This window comes from Solea senegalensis, linkage group LG6 (genome assembly GCF_019176455.1).
Source record: "Solea senegalensis isolate Sse05_10M linkage group LG6, IFAPA_SoseM_1, whole genome shotgun sequence".
NCBI lineage: Eukaryota > Metazoa > Chordata > Actinopteri > Pleuronectiformes > Soleidae > Solea > Solea senegalensis.
In genome coordinates this window covers 7152113-7174474 of record NC_058026.1, presented here as the reverse complement: position 1 = coordinate 7174474, position 22362 = coordinate 7152113, and the positions used below count along the sequence as shown (strand labels likewise).

The following is a 22362-nucleotide window of genomic DNA, read 5'->3' as shown; positions in this document are numbered from 1 at the left end:
GAAGAGTTCCTCCCTTCTGCTGAAAAGAAAGCACAATTCATAACACATTATTTAAAGTTTTAATAGTTAAACTTTTAACCAATTAAGAGGATAAAGGGGGAAGCGAATACATTTAAAAAAGGAAAGCAATATTTTGAACTTAGCAAAAGAAGACAAATAAAATCGACTTTACATGATACAGTCATAAATGACTGGACGAATACTTGTGAGTTCTATAACTTTGAAACTAACTGTGGCACACGCGTTCACTTTTATAGGCTTTTTTTGGGTTCACTTTAGTTATAGTACAAAAATAATCACATCATTGGGACGCGTCACTTCCAGCTGTTGCTCGCAGACTCGGGGGCGTGTTGCTTGTCCCTCTTGTCCCTTCATCGTTCCCTTTTCTCCTCCATAAACTCACTTGTCCTACACTCTCTCTCTCTCTCTCTCTCTCTCTCTCTCTCTCGGCTGTTATAAATCCTTGGCACAGGATTTGGTTTCTCTTCACCTCTCCGGAATAAACCATGGCGCGTCAAGCTCGGGCTCTGGTCTCCTCGAAATGGCTCTGGGACGCTGTGAAGGCGCAGGCGAAAGTGCGCGTCTTGGATTCTTCATGGTACTTGCCAAAGATGCGGCGCAACGCAAAGAGCGAGTTCATGAAGAGGCACATACCAGGTGCGGCGTTCTTTGACATAGACCAGTGTTGTGACAAAACGTCCCCTCTGGACCACATGATGCCATCGGAGAAGAGTTTCGCAGACTACGTTGGAAACTTGGGGATCGAGAGCGACACGCACGTCGTGGTGTACGACGCCAGCGACGTCGGTGCGTTCTCTGCGCCGCGCGTGTGGTGGATGTTCCGGAGTTTCGGGCACAGCGCGGTGTCGCTGCTCAACGGCGGGCTCAGGAGCTGGGAGCTGGAAGGTCGGACTGTGAGTGACAAGTGCATCAGACCGGCGCCGACAGAATTCAGGGCCTCACTGAACCGATCCTGGATCAAGACTTATGAGGACATCCTAGATAACCTGGACACCAAGACTTTCCAGGTGGTCGATGCCAGGCCAGCAGGCAGGTTCAGAGGACTGGACCCTGAACCCAGAGACAGTAAGTGGTCTGAAGATGGTTCTGTAGTCAGTGCTGGTCCAAGCCTTTATGGGGCCCTAAGCAGAATTTGATAGATAGTGGAAATCACTATAAATTGCATTAACCATATTTGTGTTAATTGACTTCAGAGGGTTGTAAAATCACCAAAACGACCTAATTAATTTGCACTTTCATTTCATTTCATTTTCAGTTTCCATTCAAAATGTGGCAACACTGAAATATAACAAAATACAACAGCAGACATCAGCATGTTGCTGCAAACAGGTAAACCAGTGTAATGGTTTAAAAACCTTTGTGCAAGCAATACACACTATTTAGATATCTAAATATATAAAAGATACATAGAGTTCTTTAATAGATATTAGACAGATATTGCAAATGCTCCAAATTTCGATTTGAAATACATTGCTCTATCATCAATGTAATGGCATGTAGATATTTTCCTTTATCAAGAGCTGCATCTTTAAGAAAATATTTGATTCTCACAAATGTATCAAGTAGACACATACAAAAATTATCAAAAACCTTCAAGTCTTTTCTTACAAATGGACTTTTACTTCCCTGTTCTTAGCTGTGCAACGCAAAACGTGTCCCCCCCCAACAAATAAGATTCAGTGTGCATGGTGTGAATATTTGTTTTCTTCACATTTTGACAGACAGACAGACGACTTTATTAATCCCTTTGGGAGGTTCCCTCGGGGAAATTAACAGCTCCAGCATCCATACACAGCACTGTTAAAAATAGAGAATAGAATAAAATAAGATAGGAATAAAAATAAAAATATAAAAATAACAATGAAAGTGACCCATGCTATATATATGTATGTATATGCATTTTGGAGTGGACAGAAAATGTGTCCTTGACAAAAACACCCAGACAAATAGTCACCTTTGACCTGTATATGCTGCTCCACGTGGAGCAGTTGCACACACACACACACACACACTTAAAACGCTTCCTTGTGTGCATTTTTTGTAGAGTTGATTCTGGACAAACACGCAGGCGCTTGCATAACATGTAGTTCCACTACAGGTACTACAGGTACAAATATGACACTTATGGTATTTATCTTATCTTCATTTTGCACTTTTAAACTCCTCACATACACGTGCGCATATATGCACTAATCCAGTGCTCATCCAGAGGTGAAACTCCACCGGAGAAACTGGTATCAGCAGTGACCTTTAACCTCCAGACTCACCGTTGCCATTGAAGAGATGTGTTTCCAGCGAAGTGAAGAGATGCGTGAGGCTTATTTGTCTTTTGTCAGATCACAGTAAGTTCATTTTGCAGCACGAGTCCCTTATCTCCAGAGGTGACGCAGATACTGAAGACTTCAAACAGTCCTCAGCCACGATAGAACAACGTTACATGCTTACGTTACATTAGAAAACAAACACCGCCAGTCAGTTGGCGCGAAGGGAAAACTTGGACTTAAGTAAATCGCTTACATTATCTTTTAGAAGTTGTTTAGCAGGAATCCACAGTGCCTAAAAATGAAAAAAAGGCGTTTAAATTTCAGCAGCGTGAGCGGTGTGTGAAGAGAGAAAAAACAAGTGCTCGTACTCCCCTTCAGTCCATATGAGATGGTATGTCTGCCCGTGTTACTAAATCATGAAATGCAAAATTAAGAAATTCTTAAATAAAAGATGAAGACAGAAGATGTCAGTGATGTTCACAACATCTATTCATTTAAATATTTATTCCATGTTAGAATAACTAAAAACTGGACTTATGTTACGACCTTGTATTTTTAGATCTAGCTGTGGCTAGAAGTCAGTGAATATTGCTTAACATTAGTTGAAACCTTTTACACAATTGCAGTAGATGTTGTTCTTCTTAAACAATAATAGTAAAAGAATGGATGAATACCGCATATAGTGGTGCCAGTATGCAAAATATTCAAATTAAGAAGTGCCGACGGTCGACCTCAGGTCTGTTTGCAAGAACAAAATTACATTTTAAACAATGGTACCTGGTGCATTTTTTAGCGCCTGCTCTGGCGAGGTTCTGAGCGAGCTGAGCCCGTACTTAAATATGACAAGTCATGAGCGCGGCGTCCGACACAAGAATCACACCGAACAATGCCGAACTGTAGATCATAGACACGAGGCTCCTAAGTCTAAGGTAATTTTTTGATTTTCCCTCATTCTCCCGCACCGAGGTCCATTGAGAAAATGTGTGTTTTCAGCCAATGGGGATGTAAGGGTTTTTGGAATGATTTCAAACCCACTTTGGAGTGGTTTTTACGAACTTCGGTTTTCATTCAGAATAGGCTGCTTCAATGCAAGATAAAGTGATTCACATATTCTTAAGAATCGCTTTTTGTTAAATACACTATCCCTTTAAGAGTTTCTCACCAACATCTGCCAATTATTGTCTCGGTAATTAAAGCACATTGAATATGCTGTTTGTCATGAAGGCCTAATGTCTTCAAGCAGCTGACCTATTCATTTGCTACGATCACTGGGATGCTGTACTGAGAGTGTATGCACCTCTTTGTAAGAGGATATTTGAATAGTATCCTTATCTACAGTTGCCAACATTGCTCTGTTTGCTTTTCGACAGGCTGAATTAATGCAGAATGTGAGTGTGTGTGTGTGTGTGTAGCCACTGGAATGACATTGAACTTGCCGCTGCAAGTTGTTGTGTTTGAACGCATGATGAGTTTAGGGTCAGAACGGAATGTGAAGTAAGATTCAGTCAGTCATCATCTAACCCAGGGGTGTCAAACTCATTTTTGTTCAGGGGCCACATACAGCACAATGTGATCTCAAGTGGGCCGGACCAGTAAAATAATAGCATAATAACCTATGACCAACAAGAACTTCATTTTTACAAAACATGACATTTCTTGAGAAATATAAGTGCAATTTCAACAATATTGTGCCTAAATTTACTATTTACACGTCACACTGGATCTATAAAGGCACAAACATTTAGTCACAGGTATCTGGAAGTGAAAAATATTGCATTTGACATTACGTTTAGATTGTAATCGTAGTGTGAAATTTCAACAAATTCATCCTGTGGGCCGGATTGGACCCTCTGGCGGGCCGGTTCTGTTCCGTATGTTTGACGCCCCTGATCTAACCGCTTCATCCTCCACCAGAGGGTCGCGGGGGGTGCTGTGCTACATCGGGCGATAGGCGGGGTACACCCTGGACAGTTCGCCAGTCCATCGCAGGGCCACACACATCTAGAGACAAACAACCATTCACTCTCACACTCACTCCTACGGTCAATTTAGAGTGCTCAATTCACCTAATCCCCACACTGCATGTTTTTGGACTGTGGGAGGAAGCCGGAGAACCCGGAGAGAACGCTCATGCTGGCAGTCCTTGGCAGATTCATCGTTCTACAGTGAGGTAAATAGTTTCAGGAATGGGGGTTAAATGTATGCACTATCCTGGGTACATACCTGGATTTCCCTTTCCTCACCTGGTACAAGTGTTTCATTTACAAAAGTTGCTAATGCAGATTTATACATAAATTATTCATATGGCACTTACAGTAGATTTTTGCGTAGAATAGAAATGGGCCTTAAAGCGACGCCGCTGGACACGACTGGGTGGTATATGACACTCTTGGGATGAGAACTGGCTGGAAAATGAGAAATTAAGCCTAAATCAATAAAAAAAAAATAACCCTCTCAATCTCTAACTCTTTCTCTTTCGTGCATTTCTACAGACACGGAGCCCGGCCACATCCCTGGCTCCATCAGCATGCCCTTCCACTCCTTCCTGTCCCCATCGGGTCACTTCCTGCCAAACGAGGAACTCCAGGCTTTGTTCAAGAGGGCGGGCGTTGACCTCACTCGCCCCATCTGTGTCTCGTGTGGCTCCGCCGTGACGGCGTGCCTCGTAGCGCTCGCGGCACACGAGTGCGGGCACCCTGGGGTGTCGGTGTATGACGGAGGCTGGTCAGAGTGGTACACCCGCGCCGTCCCGGAGCACATCGTATCGGAAGGACGAGGGAAGCATCTGTGAGACGAAAAGGAGGACTTTTTATTTCGACATTTTGGGATAGACTGCAAGTATTACACTACACGCTCAGGTGTGTATGCTTGAAGCTGCTGCTAGAGATGTCATCTGTTGGCTAAGTTAGGTGAAGGAAGAGATGTATGGCGCCTTCCATTTGTACTCGGAACTTGGAGCGACCTCACCAACAATGCTACTTTTACAGTTAATAGCAGTTCTGTTCACAGTAAATGGATTGTACACGTAGTTTTGAACCGTAGATCATGTCAAGCATTGTTATTGACTGGCATTGCAAGGTTGGCTTTTCTGACTTCTCAACTGGAATGCAGTAAACTCGGCGGTGACGTCACTCCCAGTTCCCTCGCGTATTAATTCTGTCACCCATTTCTTAATGAATGATGCTTTTCCACTATACAGTTCTAGCGCGGTTTTCTTTTGCTTGCTTTTCCATTAGTGATAGTACCTGGTACCTGGTGGTTTTTTTTTTTTAGTACCTGCTCTGGTGAGGTTCCACGTCAACAGACTGGTCAGAGAGTGTCGTCACTGGAAGAGTCATGAGCGAACACTGGGGGCAGTCTCGCCGTCGTCTCGTCTCAGTAGATTCTCATCTGACGAAATTAACTTTTGGTTTCAGAGTTCCGAGTTCCAATGTAAATGGAATGAGGACTGCCTCTTTGTGGAGTTCTGGCTCCTGACTGCTTGAAACCATCAACTCCCGTAAAATATGTTCCTGTTCAGCAGAAAAAGGGCAACTCCAGCGTCGCTTTGAATAAACCAGAGGTCCAGGGACTGTGAAATCTGGCTGTAGTTTCTCTGCCACGACTCACTGTACTCCCGTTTCCCACTTCTGTGTCTGGTGTGGTGTAGATTTCTTTATCCTTAAGGCCGTATCCTAAGAGATGAGATGAAGTTTTGACAGGTACACAATCCAATCCACGCAGGTGTGAGACAGTTAAATCAAATTCACGGGTGCGTGAAATGATTGGTTGTTTGGACAGACAACAGAAAATGTGTTTTTAAAACCACCTTTAAATCCTGGCTTTGAACGCTTCCTCCAAACTAACCTAAGGTGATCTTATTTGCTGATGCACGTTTGTTGTGCACAGACAGATGAGAGGAGACTATGTCGTCAACATAAAAAAAACCCCCAAACAATGATTCATTCAAATGTAAAAGAAGTTTTTATTTTCCAGACCACAGCGCAGATGATTCAGAAGAACATTCCGTGAACTTGACATTTTAATCTTTTTGGAATTTTTTTGTCTGAATTAAAACAAAGATGGACTTCGAAATCACAATGAGTGGAGAATTTCTGGCGCTTTACTCCACAGTATTGTAACACACAGCATTTTGTTCTTACAGCATAACCACTGACCTGCTGATTCACAGCCACCCCGTTTACTTAGAAATAAAATAATCACAAGATACTGTTTGGAAATATCATTCTTTTTCATGAAGTCATTGTCTGGGAGTATTTGTGGTAAAAAAACAACAACCCAAAAACCAACAGGAAGTGATTTGTTATATGTGAAGACAGATGGCGATAACGGCCAAACTAGTAAAGTGAATCCCGCCCCCCACACCGGAGGATAATTGGACAGATTTTCCATCCGATCTGGCACTTTTCTGGCCAAATCTGGCCAAATTATCCTGTAGTGTGAGGGATTAACAGGTGCGATTTTATTTTAATGTCATCGGACACACGAGTCTTCAACGTTTGTCGTTTTTTAAAATCAAGTCAGATTGGATCTAAATACTAAATATTAAATATTTTCAAACAACACTTTTTAAGAAGCAAATAAAATATTGATTTGACCATACAAAAATATTGTATTTTATTGTTTGAAAATACGAGATTATGCGACAGCTCATGGACCGGCTCAAAAAACATGTTTATTCAGCAGTTTGACAGGTTAGATGCCTCTTAGCCGATGTAGGGTTAGGGCTTTCGTGAAACCATTAAAGCTTTAAACCCCCACATGAGATTGGCACAAGTTCTCAGAAAGCGACATGTGTTTTTTTTCTTCGAAGCAACAGGCAACAAATCAATTCCCAGCAAACAATCCATCAACTCTCGCCTCATCATGATCACGGCGCCGTCAATATGGAAACTGACAATAGGAGGAAATGACACTTCCATAAATACCCCATCTTCCTCTTTTGTACCTCAGTGAGGAGGCCACGTATGAAGCGAACGACATTTCATTTGTTCTGCAGCTGCAGTTGTACGGGGACAATAGTTTTGTGAAAACACGTTCTTCCACAGATGTGGAACAAACTCAAATAGGAGTCGACCGGATCCTTTATCTCTGCAGCTCCAGCCTGAGGGAGTAACCGTCTTATCCCGGCTCTGACTGGTGAGTGTGTTGATCTGACAAGGAGATGACTTGTGTTTTGTCACTGAGAACACGACAGATAACAACAGGGCTCTGCCCCTATGAAGTGTAGTCACATTTAGTTTTGTTTTGGCCGTTTGTTCTATTAGTGGCATTTGTCTTGTTTACAATATATCCTGGACCACAGGAGGAAACAATTATCTTGATAAGAATTTTCAAAAAACTGATCGTTTCTCTGTTTTGCTCCTGAGTGAAGGCTGAGGGAAATGAAAACGTTGTTGTGGTTTTAGGCTTCGGTGGAAAAAAAACAGAACCCATTTCAGTAGTCTGAGGCAAACCGTGCAAACAAAGTTCTCAAGCGTCTTGTTTTTCAGTTTGAATGATTTCTTTGTTTATATGGAGCAAAGAAACCATTTAAGAAGCTGAAAAATCAGAGAAAAATTGTTTAAATCCTTTAAAAAAAAAATCACTTAAACCGATGAATCGATGATCTAAATCAGGGGTGTCAAACATGCGGCCCGGGGGCCAGAACCGGCCCGCCAGAGGGTCCAATCCGGCCCACAGGATGAATTTGTTAAAATTTCACACTAATCTAAACATAATGTCAAATGCTCCAGATACCCGTGACTAAATGTTTGTGCCTTTATAGATCCAGTGTGCTGTGTAAATAGTAAATTTAGGCACGATATTGTTGAAATTGCACTTATATTTCTCAAGAAATTTCATGTTTTGTAAAATTATCCTTCATTAAATGTAAAACAAAGGAGAAAAAACAAAGGGGTTCTTGTTGTTCATAGGTTATTATTCTATTATTTTGCTATTTCTACTGGTCCGGCCCCCTTGAGATCAAATTGTGCTGTATGTGGCCCCTGAACAAAAATGAGTTTGACACCCCTGATCTAAATCATAGGTTCTCAAAGTGTGGCCCCCGGGTCGGTGGTGGCCCGCAGCAACATTTCTGGCGGCCCCAGTTGTTAGTTTGAATCCTTTGCTTTGAAAGGATGAATCTCCGTTTCGTGGTCTTTAGCCACATCTGTAGGGATAAGCGGTAATTACAGGTGTGCTTAAGACCTCACTTGACCTCACTTGACCACACTCCCAGAGGTCCAAATGTTTTTTTTTTTCACCACTGGGATGCTGACGGCGATTACAGCCTCACTCTGTCTCGGGTAAGAGACCGTGTCCGTGACTGCAGCTGTGAGGATGGAGTCGGAGCAGGCCCCTCGAAAAAAAAAACGCTGTGTTGGCGAGGAGAAAAGGCGGTTACGCTTACTTTGCCGTACCTCACGGGTCGGAACTAAGTCATGTGCCTGATCTGCAAGCAGGTTAATGAGATGCACAAGGACTTCAACATCAAATGCCGTCATGTTACCAATCATAAAATCTATGACGGATTCAATTATTGTATATGTTCCCTTATTTGGTCAATAAGTAACAGACGTTCATGTATTTTTCTTTTTCTGTCTTCTATGAACTCAAATTTCTGATTTCATTTTTGCATCACAGACACGTTCAGATTGTGAACAGTTTATGGTTCCATATCAAAACAAACCCTTTTATTTTGAAATGATGTTAAGTAGCATCATAAATATTATTTCCATTTCTTTTCTCTGAAAAAGTCGTTGTTTTTTTCACTTGACCTGCAGGAGAGGAAATATTTAGAGCCATGTGTTAATATCTACAATAATCGTTTATTTAATCTGACTCCAACTAATTAAAATAACTTTAGGCTTAAATATCGATGAGAATTAAAAGTTAACCTACAATTTACCTTTAGCAACCTTGCAAGGATTGAATTATGGCCACTAGGGAATCTAAAATTGATTTTTTGAGTGTCAGGGATGGCAGACATGGGTGCCTGGGTTGAGATATTCAGAGGTTTTAGAACATGATCCTCAATCCTTTCAGCCCAACTCAGAGGTAGGAATAGCACCTAGTGAAACTTACCTTATAACTGAGGTTCTTAGGACACAATATTTAACTCGTCGTTTGAGTTTGAGGCTCCTGCTGTACAGTAATATTCAGTGTCATTTCACACTTTATCCACATGAGGGGAGTAGAGTATCAGCACAGTTAGGAGGACGTGGTCTTCAGAGAGAAACTCTGTGTGAATTCTTTCCCCCTTGAATAACAGCTGCCAAAGCATCACTGATTTGCAATGGAGCCTCTTTTATTCCCAATAATTTAGAGAGCAGGTAGCAAGTCAAAAGTTACAACAAACTTCACACAGTGTTCTTTAATCTTTCTTTTGTCGTTCTCACCTGTTTTATCTGAGGCACATCTAAAGTTAGTGTGCATACATATGGGCATTGAGAAATTCTGTCACGTTCCACGCACCAAAACACCGAGCATACTGACCTTTGTTGCCATACGGTGTCTTTAACCCTTAGAACACAGAGCATTTTGGCAGCTTTTTTCAATTACTATGTTAAAACTTACAGTAAATCCAGCTTGCCTCACCACGGTTTAGGGTGGTTTTTTTCCACTACAAAAAAGTACCTACTCAATGTGGGCGGAGTCATCTGTGCACGGCTGCATGAAACTGCGGTGATTTTAGACATTTCCCTGGTAACTGTCGGAGATTAACCCACGTTTTTAGGATAGTTAAGTCTTCTTAACTGATCTACAGCTCGCCGGAGCAGTGTCCTATGCTAGTGGAAACGCAAAATAACCGTGCCACGCCGAGGCGAGTCGAGTTGAGACGGTGAAAACGCGCCATTGGTGAAATCTGGAAATACGTCACAGTTCAAAGTTCGCTTGGCCCGTTTTCATGAACCAAAATAAAAGAAAAACGCTCCTTTATATCACTACTAAAAATGCGGTAAAAAAAGAATCATAACTTTATCTTAACAATACGAAAGAAGATGGAAAAAATGCACATTTTAAATGTGACCACACACCCAGGATGACCATATAAGGAGTCGTGTATTATTCCCACCTGCGGCACACATCCGTGCAGTGTGAGCACTAAGGGTTAACTGAGCTCTGTATGATTGTGAGCAGAAGTTGTGTGCATGTGGTCGTCGGTTTGTAAAAAAGATGAAGGAATTATATCACGTGCATTGACACAGCGCTCACATTATCACCTGTGGAAAACAGATGACAGTGGATGACAGCGCTTCCTTCACCTCCACAGTACAGGTGGAGGCACAAGTATACAGTGACTATGTACTCATGGTGAAAATGGCAACAAATGGACATTTGTCACGTGTCCGCTGTTAGTTTAAGTTAGGGAATGTCAGTGGTGTTTTACTGTTGAACAGCACGAGCGCAAACAGTTTTTGGAAAGCACACACTTCTACTACTTCATACCACATGTGTGCGTGTGTGTCACAAGGCAGGGATTCACTAAGCTTCTGTGCCTTCTGTGTCGCTAAAGTGATATAGTGCAATAAAAGAGGAATGGAAAATAAAGCAGGTCAAAGAGGGGTTTCCTTCCTGTTGTTTCAAAACGGAAACGTGGATGTTTCTCCCATTTACTTTCAACCTACCCACGGGGAAACCACAACACTGCACACTGAGTTTTTTCCCTGACGCAATTTCAAAGTGAAGGAGTGTCTCGAAACATAACCTTCCAGTACAATCGAGTCTACAGACATGGTAACAGCTCATACGGCCACTTTGTACATAAATGATGGCAAACTGGAAGAGTTTTCTTCAGAGTGAAGCTGAAGGTAGGCTCTTATATGAACTTATACTCTCTGTGAATGAATGAATGAATGAATTTTGCTGACATTGATAATACTGCTGAGTGAAACGGTGAAACCTTTCTTGTATGCGATTAGAGTTTTAAGATGTATTTAAAATCTAACATTCTAAGGTCAATCTTTTGGGGGGTTTCTGAAGTCTCTGGAGAACATGCTGTATTTAGGCATGTGAAACCAGACGGTGACAATAACAGGGTGGTTTCCCTGTCAGTGGAGCTATAGAAAGTACATTTCTGTGAAAACCCAACATTTTAGCCTTTCCTGTGAATTCATCCAAAAGATGTAGAAGTTCAAAACACCCAACTTTGAGTTTTTGACATTAACTCTGGAGTTCTGTCACAAATGATGCCATCTTGTCATATTAGAGATGGAAAATGTGTGTTTTTGTAAATGGTGTGTGTGTGTGTGTGTGGGCAGGTAAGCGGAGGTGGCTGATGTTAGAGACAGAGAAAAGGGATGAGTGGAGGAGTGAGGAGACATACAAGCAAAAAAAAAGGGCCCTGAAAACATGTAACAGTGTTTTTCTAAAAGATCACATCAATGCAAGCATGCTCACAGTCATAACAGGCTGATATCACTGATATCTCAAACTTGAATCTGATAACAACAGGGTTATCGGTTGGTCGCTGACTGTTTCAATTCCTGGCTCTGCTCTGTCTATATGTGTCCTTGAGCAAGACACTTAACCCCATGTTCGCTCTAAATTGACAGCAGACCTGTGTGAGTGTTATGTCAGAAGAGATTGGCACAGATAAAGCGGTAGGGGATGGATGGATGGTAAATGACCCCTAACACAGGCAGGCTCATTCAAAAGCATGGCTGCCAGCAGAGACACCAAACATAAAAGCTATGCCTGCTTTTGTCTAAAATATCTAAAGGAAAACTTTCTGCCTTCTACAAGAGATGCAAACTGGCTACTTGGAGACATCATAGACTGTATAAATTATGGACACAGCCTCCTATTCAGGAAAATTAAACCAATATGTAAGTGTCTTAAATCTGATCGGACTATTTTGAGGACCATTTTTTTCAATGATGCTTTAGTGAGACAAATAAAGACAGAAAAATGGGATATTCCCTAGGGTGTGATATAAATCAGTGTCCACTTTCATAAAGACTTGAGTAAACTTATATCCTTGTGACCTAAAGTGGCAACAACATTTCAAAAATGTTGCGAGGCAGGACATACCTGGAAACACCAGTAGCTTTCTTGGACGAGAAATGGTTTTTGAAGTGGTTGGTGGGTGTGCTCATTGTACGTAGCTTATGTGGTTTTGGTTTTGGCGTCTATCTCTATGAAATGCAACGCTCTTAATCTGTTTCATTTCATGGATAAGGCTACGGGGGAATTCCAAATGTCAGAAAGAGTCAGATAAAGAAAAATGGATTAAAGGTCCAGTGTGTAACATTTAGCAGGGTTCAGTGGCAGAAACTTAGAATACTACCTATATATAAGTATGTTTTTCTGAGTGTATTGTCAGTTTTGTGTTTTGAAGTGGAGGCTTACTTCGCTAACAATGGGGAATGACATCCTTTCTGGTTTAAGGAGCCTACTGTAGGAAATAGGAGTGAAAATGGGAACAGTTAAAATGAATAGGAGCTGATTTTTAGCCCTGAGGCCAAGCTCTAAATCCCTGGGATCCTACACTTTGCACAATTCATCTTCAAATGTGTCTTAGTTAGGTCGTCAATTAGAAAATGTATTGGTTAAATCTAGTAAAAAGATTCAGGCACCACAGAGGTGTTTACATTGGTTGTATGAGCGTTGTTGTGCTCAACATCGCTAATGTTAGCATAGAGTTAGCAGAAGCTGTTGTTGAGTGACCGTCAAAACCACCTGTTCACACGTATGGTGAAAACAAACAGCCTTCAAGACTGGTGAGGAGGACACTTTCACCTTTTTATGGCTCGCACTTTACATGATTTTGGATGTGGGTGTTGCAGTATCAGAAACTTGCGCTATCGCTACTTGGTGCTAATATTGTCTTAAGGATTGTCGGCCCTTGTAACGAAGTAGCTGCTTTTAATTTGCATTCTATTTCTTCACCTGTTTAACTGTTTAAGTGAATACCTGTTTGTTTGGCGAGAAAAGGGGTAGTGGTTATAATTGTCAACTTCCCGATAATCACACATTTGATTGTTACTGCTGTAAAGTGAACAACTGGGATGGTTATTTCTTATTATCCCCTCACTGACGTGGCAGGTTTATGCTTATGAAGCGGATGTGACTTGTAATCTGAGAAATGCAGTTTTCAGAACAGGAAGGAATAGGAAAGGTCATTAGCAGGAAGTGCACCCATCAGAATAATGAAACATTTGGCTTCTCAGAAGAAGAAGAAAAAACATTTTGACATTTACCAATTCTACAACAACAACAAAAAAAGGGTGAGCTGAAAATATATTCAACATTTGCCTTTGTCTCTAAATGGAAAATAAACACACGTTTAGATGTTTTTGAACAGTTTGGTTTAGCATCTGGAGCTGCACACAATCTCACACACACACACACACACACTTATTTTTCACCATGTCATTGTGGTGCAGCTACTGTTCAATATCAGTTACTGCAAATGGCAGACCCATATATCACATATGAGATAGTATAAACATGTGTGTGTGAATATTTACAGGGAAGTAAAAAAGGAAATTGTTTTTTATAGTAAACAGGGCCTATAGTATCATAGACATGCACTCAGTACAATTACTAACCAACTCTATTAAAAATATCAAATTACTACACTATATAATGAATACTATTATACTACTGTGGTGTAGCGCGGGCCGTAAAATGCCCATGTGTGTCTTAAGTGTTAACCACATAAATAAGTCTTCCTGACATTGTTAGATTCTTGGAAGTGACCTTCTGAGACTGTAAACATTGCGTCAGGTCTTTTCTCTCTAATGAATGGCCGTCATTTCCTCCAAGAGACAAAAAACCAAAAACCAAGCTAATTTAATGTAATGCTCCCCCTCTAGGGTGTCAAACGGGATCAAGGTGCTGCAAGGGCAGATTCTACAGCTTCACCGACAGGTATGATGACAAGCACTGGCTTCATATTTGATGCACGTTGCTAATAGCTGCTCTGGTTTTTTGACACGGTGGCGTTTGAAGTCCTACTTATGTATAGTCATTGTGTCACAACATGTACAGTAACATCTAAACTGAATGCTATATTTTGAACAGCATGGTGAACCACAAGAAACGTTGAAAATAGAGCGTACAGTATCTATCTCTCTATATGGATACATGGTTACACTTTATATTAGAGAACACATATTGACCGTTAACTATGTGCTTACTAACAGATTTATGTATTTATTAGTAATTATTAAGCACGTACTAACGCCATATTCTACATAACCTTCTTCTACCTCTATTACGACATGAAGTGCTTAATATTTACTAATAAAGGGCTAGTAAATATGTTATTAAGCAAGTAAGTAAAGTGTTACTATATATATGTATATGTATACTTTTGACTATTACATATGTATATATATATATATATATATTTACATAAATAAAACACTGTCATTTTTTATATAGATATAAAATTATTATATGTAAATCATATTCCAGTTTTTCTGAACCTGAACCAGAAATAGGTCTTTAATGTTTGTGTAAGGGGGCTATTTCTTTTTCCATGTTTATTTGTAACGTGTCACTTGACTGGCTACTTCTTTAGGTACACGTATAGTGTCTGGTGTGGTCTTATCCTGCTGTGGGTTATCTGATCAAAGGCTTTTCTTCATATCTTGGTTACTTTTGCCTTCACATTATTTCTAACTAGCCATTCTCCTCTTAACTCTCATGGCACCAATAAGGCATTTTCTCACAGTCAACTGCTGGTCATTGGATTTATTTTTTTGATCGTTCTCTGTAAGCCAGAGTATGGAAATCTCTCTGAAGAGCATGAAAGTCCCATCAGATCCACAGGCTCTGAAATACTCACCTTTCCTTCACATTGTGATACACCAGCAGGTCGTCTTGACCATTGTCTACACGACTCAGTTTCTGCCATATGAGCGGCTGATGAGATATTCACACTGATAAGCAATTAAACGGGTGGCTGGTGAGTGTGTATCTGGGTCAATTCAACAGGTGTTAACAGGATGTGAGACATTGCTATTTCTGCTTTTTCAACCACCGACTATCTCTAACCATATTGTGTGATTCCAAAAAAAAAAAGAAGCAACATACACATGTTATCCCTCTGCTACTTGTCAACAGCTGTAACTTCATCTGCGCAAGATGAGAAGAAGGAGGAAGCAGTGAGGTGTAGCCAGATGCTGTCAGCTGTCATTTTTTGGAAACCAACCATAAATCTCCTTCACAAAAGGAGATTAATGACGCATTAAATGGAGAGAAACCAGGAAATCTCTGTGCTACTTCTTGCTCTGCTTCAAGTCTGCTTGGCCAGGTTGGAAAGTTGCACAAGCCAACCGGCTCTTCCCACAGATCTCACCTGCTACACCGACTACAATACAACCATCAGTTGTGCCTGGAACATTACAAAGGAGTCCGACCACAGAGATGCCGCATGCACACTACTCAGCACTCATAAGTACAAGTAAGTAAAAATGACTGCAGATTTAAAAAAAAACATGCGTACAACTAATGCCTTGAGTGCATTCAAATGATCATTATTATTATTTTAACAGAAATAAAACAACTTTTTCTGCTTCGTGTCGCATGGAACCTGCTGACGTGTCCGGTCAGAATATAAGGAGGTGCACCTTGGATTTCAAAGCCCCACGCAGAGTGAGTCTGGATTATTGCTCTAAACTTTGTAGCATGCAGCATTTATACATGTTTAAAGGCTAAAAGTCAGAGTTTTCATTCATGAAAGCTCCATGCAGAGTTTTTACCACTGTAGGGATAATCACAAAATTACGTGACAGTGTTTCCTTCCTTCAGCATTACAGAACAAAGAATTAACGTTTGCATTGTTAATAATTCATAATAAAATTGGACACACATGCAAACGTTCATACACACCATAGCAACATTTTATAAAGTGACATACAGTAGTTCATAAGTTTAGTAGGACACTAAATTCTCACCAGGATGTGGAGGGGGTTGGTGGTGGCGGCATGTAACATATCAGGTGAGACACCTGTGAGAAAGCAGCCAACCACAGAGCTTTTCTTGGCCCTAACTGGATGTTTTTCAAGCCCAAATAAACAGGAACATTTCAGCCATAAGCACCACAACATTATTGTATTTGATATGCACAACAGTAGACATGAAAGTGAGGAGCATAAAAGATAAGTTCACATGTATTTGTGGCAGAAATGTCTGGTGACTGGGTTTCTTTTTCCTTACTTTCTTTTTTATCTCTTTATTTTATTTCATCAGTTTACAACTGCCCATAACCTGTCCATGAGCCTGAGCTGTGACCCTGGGAAGCACATTTTGACAGTTTACTTCAGGCCAGCTTGCAACAGTGAGTATTTTGAAGGGCTCCTTCCTCGTGACTCACCCTGTGACCGTTCTCAATGTGACCTAAAATAAACACATAACCTAACCCGTTTGTTTGATTCCACAGTAAAGCTAAAACCACCAGGAAGACCAGATGTCAACCTTACCACCGTTTCCTGGCTCCCCATATTTGGGAAAAGTTCTTTACTGGTTTTCATCTCAGAGTTGCAGTGGAAAACCCAGGATCAGTCATGGAGTGTGTGTATACATCTTGTGTTTGTGTTTAAAGGTGGGGTAGGCAAGATCCTTTTGGCGTCATTTCATAATGATCTCGTCAGAGCATCTAAACATAAAGCAACATCAGGTTTCTACCCATTGGTCACTAAGCCGAGTAGAATCACATCGTCTAGTGCTACGCTGATTGACGATATATTTATAAAGGTCACAGAGAACAATATGAACAGTGGGTTAGTTGTGAATGATATAAGCGACCATTTACCAAACTATTTTATTAGTGAGAATCAGGACATTAAAGATATGAATCACGTAGTCAATGAATTTAATTCTTTCTTTGTAAATATTGGGCCAAATCTTGCCAACTCAAAAAAAAGGGGAAGCAGGGTATTACACTCGATGTATTTGGGAGGGGTGAGTGAAAATGACATTATATCCAGTATAGCCAAAACAAAGAGACATGAACACAGTGAAGACAACTATTGATGGTATAATTAAACCTCCACATTATATATGTAATCTTTCTTTTAGTACAGGGATCAAAACAGCAAAGGTTATTCCTTTATTTAAGTCGGGTGACAAACATGAGTTTAACAACTACATTTTCTAATTTTCTAAACTGCTTGAAAGATTGTTTGTACAGAAATTTGATCACTATATTGAAAAGAACCACTTGCTGAGTGAGAGTCAGTATGGTTTCCGGACCACTCGCTCCACAGCTTTGGCTTTAATGAAAATAATGGAGGAAATAACCACAGCACTGGATAATAAAAAAACATACAGTTAGGGTTTTTATTGATTTAAAAAAACGCTTGATACGGTAAATCATCAGATTTGTATTTCTAAACTACATAATTATGGTGTGAGAGGAGTGGCATTGGACTGGTTAAGTAGTTACCTACATAATAGACAACAATATGTACAGAGATGTACAGGATTGAATGTGGTGTCCCACAAGGATCAGTGCTGGGGCCTAAACTTTTTATTTTATATATTAATGATATTTGTGAAGATCCTACAGTTTGTTTTGTTTGCATATGATAGAATGTAGAGCTTATTGTTGAAAACATCACTAACAAAATAGTTAAACTTAAAATATGGTTTGATGTAAATAAGCTTTTTGAAAATTTGAGAAAAACTAAGTTCATGGTCTTTAGAAATCGAAAAAAGGATGATATTGTGCTTTCATTTGATGGTGAGATTATTGAAAGAGAACTTATATAGGAACTGAAAAGCAGTAAAAGTATATCTCAGTTTAAGAAGATAATATAAATCAAGTGATTTGAGAGAGAACTCCTTGGGGTAATTTGGCCTGTGATGGAAGACTTTGACCAAAGCTCCGGTAGCCGATGTTATTTCTCCATCTCTGTGAGCTTAAAGTACGTAGTGATGGCTTGAGATGGCATTTTCATCAAACAGTTTCCTGCCAACATGGTGGCGTAAACAAACATAGAGCTCTTTGGCTGTAATACTCTGCTGACCATACATGTCCTCTCAGTCAAAAGGTCACTATTACATTATTGGCAACAACTGCCTACACTGCAAAGCAACCTAAAAGAAGTAAAAAGAATTTTTCGAGCAATCCTGCCTACGTCATCTTTAAAGCAGAACATGATTTCTTCGTGTTAAATTCATCCGTTCGTACTGCATCAGTCAATTATACATTTGTTTCTTCTCTGCTAGGATCCCTCTGTGCAGAAGCAGCAGACAAAAACCACATCATGTATGTCGAAATGCGAGGCACAGCTGGACCCCGAATCACTCGTACAAGGAGAGACATATGAGGCACGCATTCGGGTGCAGCCTGATCAAGCGAAATTTTACATGTCAGTGTGGAGTGACTGGGGCCCCACTGCATCATGGGAGTCACCTGTTGGAAGAATGAAACCAACACAACCACCTGGTAAATGTTGCCAAACAATACAAAGATCCTAGTTTATATAACTCACGTTAAAGAGTGGGACATGCTGATATCTTACTGTGACATGTATTTGTCAGATTTTGTGAGGGATGTGGCCATTATCATCACAGGCGCAACACTGGCCTTGTTTCTGGCGGGCGTACTCTTTAAGAATGACAAAGCCATTTGGTGAGCAGACACAGCCCCACACAAACACAAAACCTTTCCAAGATAGCAAATATCATTTTCTTATTTTATTAATACATTGGTTGTTTTTGACTGCTCTGCTCAAACTCTGTGCCATCCCATCTTTTTAGGGTTTACAGGAAGATGAGAGGTCAGCCCCCACCGGATCCTGGAAAGTCCTCCCTGAAGGATCTACATTTGCAGGTGAACTAAAGAATCCAACTTGATATTGATTGTTCTTTATAAAAACCACACTTGATCATTGTGTTGTGTGGAAATTGGATCAAAGTACACAATACATCATATTGAAGCTCCAGTGTGTTCAACCTCTGTTGCCAAAACATTACAGGTGCTGCACAACAGTGATTTGCCATTATGGCAAATTGGTTTGCACGTTCACACAATTGGTAGTATTGGTAGTGAATGTGTGAGTTAGAACATTAGGGGGAAAAAACGGGTTATATCTGCCTATTTACTGAATCTTTTTCTTGGTCTTCTCCCTTCCAGCATTGGAGCCCTTACTTCACCAGGGAATCCCTTCACTCCTCTTTGAAAACAGAGGACATCAACTCTGTAGAAGTTATCTCCACCATGGATAATGACACATTCTGCAGCAAAGAGGTGGCTCTCCTGGATAAGATGAGAAAAGAACGCATGAGAATCGAGTCGACCAGCTCCAGTTTCTCCAACCCCATTTACTCCCAACTTTGTCCTCCTCCTCCTCCTCCTGACGCTATGGGGACAGCAGAGAGTCTGGAGCCCTGTGACAATGATCCACGCAATAGCTCTACCGGTTGTCAAGACAAAGGCGAAAGTGCAGAGAAGAACGTGGAGGAAGAAAGAATGAAAGAAATGCAGATTGTACAGTTGCTATCAAAACGCAAGAACAACAACAGTGAGCATGTGCAAGTAGTTTCAGGCTACGAGAAGGTTGAGAAGCTCCAGGCTGAACGCACCAGACTCCAGAGTCTAGATTCAGGTGTTTGCTCTGGCGAAGACGTGAGTCAGGAGAGTCTGGAAACAGATAGCGTCAATGTAAGTGATGGCCATGAGGAGGGGCCCGAGAGCAGAGAGGTGGTGAATGAAAAAGAAGTCATCTTTCAGAAACTCTTTGGAGGTGATGGAGGAAGTGTTGTCGGCAAAGGGTCCGTTCAGGTTTGCTCTGATTACGAGCAAGTCCACAAGCTGCAGCCCAGCAGTCCTGAACTACTGAGCGTAGATTCAGGGGTGAACAGTGGGGGTGAGGAGCAGGTGAGTCATGAGGAGAGCCTGGAAGACATCGATTCGTCAACTGAAACCACACACTTCCTGTTCCCTCCTACTCGCTGTATTCTGCCATGTGCCGTGCCCTCTTTCTCGCAAATGTCTTTATCTGGGACAGATTTAAGTAGAGCTCTGCAACCTTCAAGTCTTAGTCAAATAGTCGGGAAAGCTGCTATGCTGTCATTGTCCAGGTCAATGGAAACCTCGGGTGATGGATACATGCCTGTGAGACAGGAGTCAGGATAAAGCAGCAATAGGCGGATTTACTGGAAAAACCAGTTGACTGCTGAGCTTCTTCTGCTGGTTGTTGAAATATAGTTTTGGATGCCGGTTGTCCTTAGTTCCTTAGGGACAGTTTAAACTTCAGAAGCAAATTTCACATTGAAACTTTTGAAATCAGTTTGAGTTTAAAATATCGCATTTTCGCCAGACCTGACCTCCATGCTAAGTTTCAAGAGTTTATATGCATGTTAACCATTTTCCTGTTTTTTTGTTTGTTGTGTATTATTATTATTATTATTATTATTATTATTGTTATTATTATGGGTGGTTAGCACTCTCGCCTTGCAGCGAGAAGACCCGGGTTCGAGCCCCGGTTGGAACAAGGGCCTTTCTGCATGCAGTTTGCAAGTTCTCCCCGTGTGTGCGTGGGTTCTCTGCGGGTTCTCCAGCTTCCTCCCACAGTCCAAAAACATGCAAAGTGGGGATTAGGTGAATTGGACACTCTAAATTGACCATAGGAGTGAGTGTGAGAGTGAATGGTTGTTTGTCTCTAGCTGTGTGTGGCCCTGCGATGGACTGGCGAACTGTCCAGGGTGTACCCCGCCTATCGCCCGATGTAGCTGAGATTGGCACAGCGACCCCTCTGGTGGGGGGTAAAGCTGTAGATGATGACTGACTGATTATTATTGTTATTATTATAATCATTTATTGGGTATTGACCATGGTTCTAAATTAACACCCACCAAAAGTGGGTTAAAAATCATTTTGGCGGGCGTTACTAAAAACTTACTAGCCAGTTTGGCTGGTGATGCATGAGGCAATCATGTCAGTCAGAGCCGCTCTACTGTTCTCCCTCCCTGGGCAGTACTGACTACATAATGAACACTGTTGTGATGCTACGTGATGACGTATAAGACGCCCATTGGGTTAATTTAGGGTTCATTTAAACCCTGGTACTGACTACGTCATAAAGAAAATGTGAAAAAAAAAGGAAAACCGCTTTGTGAGAGTTTGACGGCACAAAGTTGTATATGTGTTATTCAGTGTCCTGTTCTCGTGGCAGGTTTGTGTGTTCTCTGCATATACAGTGACACCACTTACTGTATATATCACTGCTATCACAAAGCTTAAAGAAACCCCGAAATACATACATACACATTACAACTTATTGCAGGTGTAATAAAATGTTCAGACTGTGACAGTCAGGAATAATCTTTACGATGACATTTGGTGTCCTTTATTAAACTGACTGTTGAACGTCACACTTATATCTACTGTGTCAGTTGTTCTGTTCTCACCCTGTATTCAATGATGTAATGTAAATGCCTGCACTGCATATGTGTCATAATATTTGAAGGATTTTGAATAATAAAACTCACTTTTGATGATAAGTGAAGTTTGTATTGATTTTTGTTTTACTTTTTGGAAATGTGGAAATAAGTCACGTTTCAAAGTTTGCTTGGCTCATTTTTACAAAAACAAAAATAAAAGAAAAATGGTCTACTTGTGTGACTTCTGCACAATTGTCACTACTCCCACTTTTATAGATACACACATAAGAAGATGAAAAAAATGCATTTTGTAAAGCCTGAAGATGTGACCTATAAACACACATCCCCAGGAGGCCCATATAAGGAGTTGTGTATTATCCCCAATGCAATTCATGGGTGCACCTGTGGCACAGGTCCATGCCACGTGAGCACTAATGGTTGATTACTTAATCTCGTCATGATGAGAAAAATTTTTTTTTCTTTCATTTGCATGGCCCTAAAAAAAAGTTTTTTTAAGGAGGGCCAGATTTGAAAATGTTAAGATTTAAAACCTAGGACTCCTTATCAGCTGTGGTAATGTGGATGACATGTGATCAAGGCCAATTTTCTACCCCAGTCTGTCCCTGGCCATATATAATACATGATCAAATTGAAGCTGTGGGCCATATAAAATCTGACTAAGGGCCGAGATTGGCCCTCAGATCGTAGAAAAAGGGCTCCAAAAACTATGATGTTGCTAAAAACACGGCACAAA

At 40.9% G+C, this 22362-nt stretch overlaps 2 protein-coding genes across 3 annotated transcripts; both read left to right on the top strand.

The window, feature by feature from the left end:
• The first annotated feature begins 324 nt into the window (after nt 1–324).
• On the top strand, nt 325–5416 carry LOC122771107 (3-mercaptopyruvate sulfurtransferase-like). Its single transcript, XM_044028456.1, has 2 exons — nt 325–1086; nt 4778–5416. Exons 1-2 carry the CDS (start codon nt 507–509, stop codon nt 5074–5076), a joined length of 879 nt encoding a protein of 292 aa, XP_043884391.1. The 5' UTR covers nt 325–506; the 3' UTR covers nt 5077–5416.
• A 1816-nt stretch (nt 5417–7232) lies between these two features.
• LOC122771096 lies at nt 7233–20580 on the top strand. 2 transcript variants are annotated; one of them, XM_044028442.1, is made up of 10 exons: nt 7233–7424; nt 14087–14141; nt 15342–15681; nt 15773–15872; nt 16470–16557; nt 16660–16790; nt 18450–18669; nt 18765–18855; nt 18984–19056; nt 19360–20580. In XM_044028442.1, exons 3-10 carry the CDS (start codon nt 15470–15472, stop codon nt 20359–20361), a joined length of 1917 nt encoding a protein of 638 aa, XP_043884377.1. In that variant the 5' UTR covers nt 7233–7424; nt 14087–14141; nt 15342–15469; the 3' UTR covers nt 20362–20580. The 2 variants fall into 2 exon arrangements, with proteins under 2 accessions (XP_043884377.1, XP_043884376.1); XM_044028441.1 differs by lacking the exon at nt 7233–7424 and adding an exon at nt 10845–11077.
• The last annotated feature ends 1782 nt before the right edge of the window (nt 20581–22362 follow it).